Genomic DNA, 5,431 nt, shown 5'->3' with positions numbered 1-5,431 from the left:
TCTGCACCCCGTCTGTGCCCCGAGTCTGGATCCTGTCTGTGCCCCAAGTCTGTGCCCCATCTGCATCTTGTCTGTGCCCCGGGTCTGCACCCCGCTGTGCCCCGTCCATGTCCCGTCTGTGCCCACTGCCTACGTCTTTGCTCCCATTTGCTGGACTTGGGGGTGCACCTCTGCTGAGCCCCACGCCCACCTGCTGCAAATGCCTCACTCCCTGGCTTGAAAGAAGCACACCTGCCAAACCATGGTAATTTTCAAAAAACTAGATCGTCTAGTGGAGCACACCCTCAAAGAGGAAAATGAGGCAAGAGCATTTGCTTAAAAGCCTTAGTTTCACCATCAGCTATCAAAGCAGAGGGGCCTTCTGCCACTGGTAGCAGAGAAAGCTGAGGGTTAGGGCCCCTGCGCATGGCTCATCAGTCCTGGGAGCCCAGCCCCCCTCCCCCGCCGCTGCGCCCCCCCCCCCACCTGCCCACCGCCCCTCACCGACTCGCGGTCACAGAAGGCCTTCAGCCAGCCCCGCCATTTCCTCCTCCTGTGCAGGAGCCCGCTGCGGGGGAAGGGCAGGCACAGGAAACACACCCAGTTGCTCATGGCCTGAACTTTCCCTGAGGTTCCGGGGCCGACCAGCGTGTCCACGCACTCGAAGCAGTAGCATCTAGAGTCAAGCAGAGTCCCAGTCATGGAAGTGGCCTTCCAAAGGCCACCAGGCAGCAGGGAGCGATGGAAGCCACCCTCAGGCTCACGGAGAAAGACTCACCCCGCACGCATGGGGCAGGGATGAGAGTGAGCTGTCACCCAGGAAGGGGGACCAGTCCCACCTAGGGACCTAGAGCGCACGAGCGAGCCATCTGCAGAAGACAGCGAGGTGGGGGGTGATTAGCAAGACAGCGAGGTGGGGGGTCATTAGTGGGCAAAGACAGATTCCACAGAATCCGCTAAGCCTCCGGTCTGCCCCACCTGCGGAGCCTGCGAGAAGTTAGGGTCTCCCAGGGAACCCAAGTGCACGGACACCCGCTGGGGGGCAGGTCTGGGGAGGAGAGAGACGGAAGTACAATGATGGCCCAGAGAGAGCGAGCAGGGAGGACCCCTGGCTGGAGCCTGGCCAAGACCCTGACCTCCACCCCCCCGGGAGCGGGAAGCGGGGTTTGCGTCACTTCCCTGCTCATGACTGAGGAAGCCACACGTCTTGGCACTAACAACAATAAAGAGAAAAATCAGGAACGCAGATCTTCTGACACCTCACCTCCCACATGTCAGGGCTCAATACCAAACAAAACACTTGGGATGGACATGGAAATCATCTTGGGGGGAAATCCCCCCTCGCTGCAGGCCGAGGAGCCCAGAGGCTGGGCGAGCCCTGGATGGTGGGCAGGGGCTCCTTTGCTCATACTGCCCCCCAGCCCCTCAAGCCCCCCCGCCCCGCTGAGCCCCCGCCCCCAGCTGGGCCGGCGCCCCCGGGCTCACCGGGTGCAGTCGGGGTTTTCGCAGATGAGCAGCGTCTCTCCCGCGCAGCAGATGGAACAGTATGACTGGTACCCATCATCGTCGTATAGGAAGAGGCAGTCCAGAAACTTGTCCTTGGTGAGGGGCAGAGCCAGGATGGCACCCCCCTCTGCCCCGAGGCCTCCAGCAAGCCACCCCTCAGCTCCCTGCTTACCTTGCACGGAGCGCACATCCCCCCTTCAAACAGAGGGTGCTGTGTGTGCACCTGGAAGCTCCCACAACAGATGCACATGTCTGACGCGGATGTCCGACGCGCCCCACGGGTCATGACACCAGCAAACAGAGCAACAGACTTAGCAACGATCGTAACGGAAGAAGTGCAAGACCCGTACACGGGTAACTACAGAACGTTGCGGAAAACAATGAAAGATCTAAGCAAATGGGACGGTATCTCAGGATCTCCTGTGTACGGATCAGAAGACTTAGCCTGGTTACAGCTCCAGGTCTCCCCAGCTGCTCTACAGATCCCCCTCAAGATCCCAGCTGGCTTTTCTGTTTTGGGTTTTGTTTGTTTGTTTTTTGATTTTTGGCAAAAATTGATAAACTGATCCTAAAATGCATATGGAGGGGCGTCTGGGTGGCTCTGTTGGGTAAGCCACCGACTCTTGGTTTTGGCTTGGGTCGGGCATGATCTGAGTCCTGGGACTGAACCCCCCACCTCAGGCTCTGTGCTGGGCGTGGAGTCTCCTTCAGATTCTCTTTCCTTCTGTCTGGCCCTCCTCCCTCCCCCCTCCCCCGTCACCCCCTCCCCTGGGCATGCTTCTTCTTTCTCAAATAAATAAATACATCTTTAAAAAATGCATATGGAAATACAAGGGATCCAGAACAGGCATATCTGCAGAAAAACAAAGGAGATTCATGGTTGCCTAATGCTGAAAAGGGGAGGCGGTGGCCAGGGTGGGGTCCTGGGTTTCTTTTTGGGTGATGAACATGTCCTAAAATTAGACTTCGGTGAAGGTTGCATAACTCTGTGACTGTACTGGTAGATACTGGAATGAAGCCTCGGGGGACCTGGGGTGGGTGCAGGGAGAGGAGCAGGGCCCCCGCGACGGCCAGGGCCTTCTCCAGGGCCAGCGGCTGCGTGAGGCTGAGCAAGGCTGGCCAGAGCTAGCTGACCTTCCCCTCTACCGGGGCCAGGGCTTACCTTCTATGTCTCTCTGGTTAACCTTGACTTCATATGCAAGAAGATCTGGAAAAGAAAACAAGAAGGAGACCGTCCCCTCTCCTGCTTTGCTCTCATGTAAACATGGCCAAGTGTCATGGGGGTGACCTGATGTCACAGGAGCTGGGGGGCAGCGGGGAGGGCCTCCTGCCCCTCCCCAGGCGTGCGACTATTCTAGAAGCCTGGGACCCTAGATATGGCCCAGGCCTGGGGTTGGCATCCTAAGTGATGGACCCAGTACCCTTACCTCTGCAGGGCCCAGGGGAAGCCGGCGCTGACAGCTCGCTGGAGCCCACCAGGATGACATCCATGCTGTGCTCCGTGTCCGGCTCCAGGACTGGGACAACCACATGGAGACCCCGCCAGGAGAAAGGACATGTACAGAGGAAGAAAGTGGCCAGTGGGCCTCTGCCTGCGAGCCCTGGCTCCCAGCATGGGGGATGCACCTGGCCACCCAGCTTGGGCCCCACCCACCTCCTATGGTACCACCTGCTCCTCCTGACCCAGCATCCAGGGCCAGAAAGACCTGTGGTGAGTGCCAACCTTGCCAGGAGGCTTGATGTGTTCCTTGTGGCAAGTCCCTCCCCGCCCAGGGCCCCTGCCACAGTGTGGGGTCCTGTGGGCTTCTCCCCACAAAGGGGAGGGCAGGAGGCCTTAGGTGGGGCAGAGGGGCCCAGGTCTACCCACAGCTTCCAGTCCCTCTGACACCCTCATGCTCTCTCCTCTCACAGTGTCCCCCAGGCCCCAGCTTGTGGTCTCCGGGGATGACACCTCAAGCACAAGAGGCCAAGGCCGAGGCTGGGAGAAGTAAAAGGACTCACGGATTTCACAGGTGGTGACCTGCCAGGGCTCCTCGTCCAGCGGGTCAGAGTCTGAGCGGTCCAGGACCTCCACACTCAGGGTACCCCCGGGTGAGAGGGCCATGAAACCCGGACAAGGGGCTTCCCAGAAACCAGTAGGAGACGTGTGGGGTCGGAGAAGTGGGGGCCAGGGGTGTAGACCCGCAGAAGAGCACTGGGGTGGGGGGTGCGCAGGGTTCCCGCGCGCTGCGTGACGTGCGGGGGCGGGGAGGTGCGGGGGAGGGGCAAGGAAGCCCTCACTGCCACCAGGTGTTGGGTGGAAGGGTGAAGGGCTCATGCGGGGCACTCATGCTGGGTGGGGGGGTTAGGGAGTCCAGTGGGGGAGGGGGGAGGAGAGCCCTCAGGGTGGATGGGGTTAAGAGCCCACTTCTATGAGGGGGTTTAGGGTGTGGGGTGAGGGGGATGCAGTAAGGGGACCCTGAGTTGGAGGCGGAGTTGGGGGAGACTAGGGCAGGACGGGGAGATAGGGAGCTGGGCGGGGGAGGGGTGCTGGGGGCGGGGCTTAGGGGGCTTAGTGCTCTGGGCTGAGGTGGAGGCGGGGCTCCAGCAGGGAAGGGCAGGAGGTTCAGGGGTCAGGGTGAGGGAGTTCTGTGCAGGCTTAGGTAGCTGGGGGGTAGCTTCCAGAGTGGAGATGAGGAAAAAGGAGCCAGGGGGCATTTACTGCAGGTGAGGGGCCAGGGCTGGAGGCGGGCACATTTAGGCCCTACTGGGGACTCCGCAGAGGCTGTGAGTAGGAGGCAGAGGACCACTTGCAGGGGCCCAGCCTCAAGACGGTTATAGGGCTGGGCAGATGTTGGGGAGATACCAGGGGAGGGGGTCATAACTCTCTTTCTCCCAACTTGGGTGTGGGCCCGGTGACCTCCCTGTGAAAATTGCAGAATGGGGAGGGCAGTAATTCTGCAGTGAGGAACCTGACAGACCCCTGCCTCTGCTGGGCGACCAAGGTTGACTTCCACTGTGACAAGGAGGGCACTCCCCCTCCGTGGTCTTCCTCCCGACAATCCATGAGCCCTACCTCTCCCGACCCATGAGAAAATCACCAGAAGATTCCAGTAGAGGGACACTCTGCAAGATCCTGCCCAGGAGTTCAAAGACCTGCCAAGGTCATCAAAGGCTAAGAAAGTCCAAAATGCTGCCACAGCCAAGAGGAGCCCAAGGAGACCTGCCAAAGAAATGTCCCATGGGATCTTGGATATCAGAATATCAGAAAAGGATATTAGGGAAAATGAAGGAAATGTGAGTTCACTGTGGCTTGTTAGTTTAGGTAGCAACGTATTGGTGCTCCATCTCTTGTAACAAACTGTAGATATAAAACTGTTCTGAAATTATTATTTTTTGATAATACAGTATTGTTAACTGTAGTCCCATGCTGTGCATCACATTCTCACAACTTGCTTATTTTGTAAATGGAAGTTTGTGTCTTTTGACCACCTTCACCCATTTTGTCACCCGACCCCTCATCCTCCACCTCTGGCAACCACCACCCTGTTCTCTGTAGCTCTGAGTTCAGGTGTGTGTGTGTGTGTGTGTGTGTGTGTGTTTAGATTCCACATATAAGAGTGGTCATATGGGGAACACAATTATCATATGATTGCACTCATATGTGGAATTTAAAAAACAAAAGAGAAGAGCATAGAGGAAGGGAAGGGAAAATAAAACAAGAAGAAATCAGAGAGGGAGACAAACCATGAGAGACTCTTAATCATAGGAAACAAACTGAGGGTTGCTGGAGGGGCGGGGGGTGGGGGGATGGGGTAACTGGGTGACGGGCATTAGGAGGGCCCATGATGGAATGAGCACTGGGTGTTATATGCAACTGATGAATCACTGACCTCTACCTCTGAAACTAATAATACACTGTATGTTAATTAATTGAATTGAAATAAATTAAGATAAAATTTAAAAA

General features: G+C 57.4%; 1 protein-coding gene across 1 annotated transcript in view; it reads right to left on the bottom strand.

Annotated features, from left to right (window-relative positions):
* DNMT3L (DNA methyltransferase 3 like) overlaps positions 1-3,803 on the bottom strand; it is a 9,266-nt gene extending 5,463 nt beyond the window's left edge. The window contains exons 1-6 of the mRNA XM_081820516.1: positions 3,487-3,803; positions 2,913-3,002; positions 2,648-2,692; positions 1,658-1,737; positions 1,465-1,577; positions 474-655 (exon numbers count right to left, since the gene is read on the bottom strand). Of these exons, the coding sequence (XP_081676642.1) occupies positions 474-655; positions 1,465-1,577; positions 1,658-1,737; positions 2,648-2,692; positions 2,913-3,002; positions 3,487-3,802 (826 nt within the window). The 5' untranslated portion in view covers position 3,803. The remainder of the gene's footprint in view (positions 1-473; positions 656-1,464; positions 1,578-1,657; positions 1,738-2,647; positions 2,693-2,912; positions 3,003-3,486) is intronic.
* Positions 3,804-5,431: the final 1,628 nt, after the last annotated feature.

This window comes from Leptonychotes weddellii, chromosome 1 (assembly GCF_054177405.1).
Source record: "Leptonychotes weddellii isolate Sample4059 chromosome 1, ASM5417740v2, whole genome shotgun sequence".
In the NCBI taxonomy this organism is placed as follows: Eukaryota; Metazoa; Chordata; class Mammalia; order Carnivora; family Phocidae; genus Leptonychotes; species Leptonychotes weddellii.
This window is presented reverse-complemented; position numbering and strand designations above follow the sequence as displayed.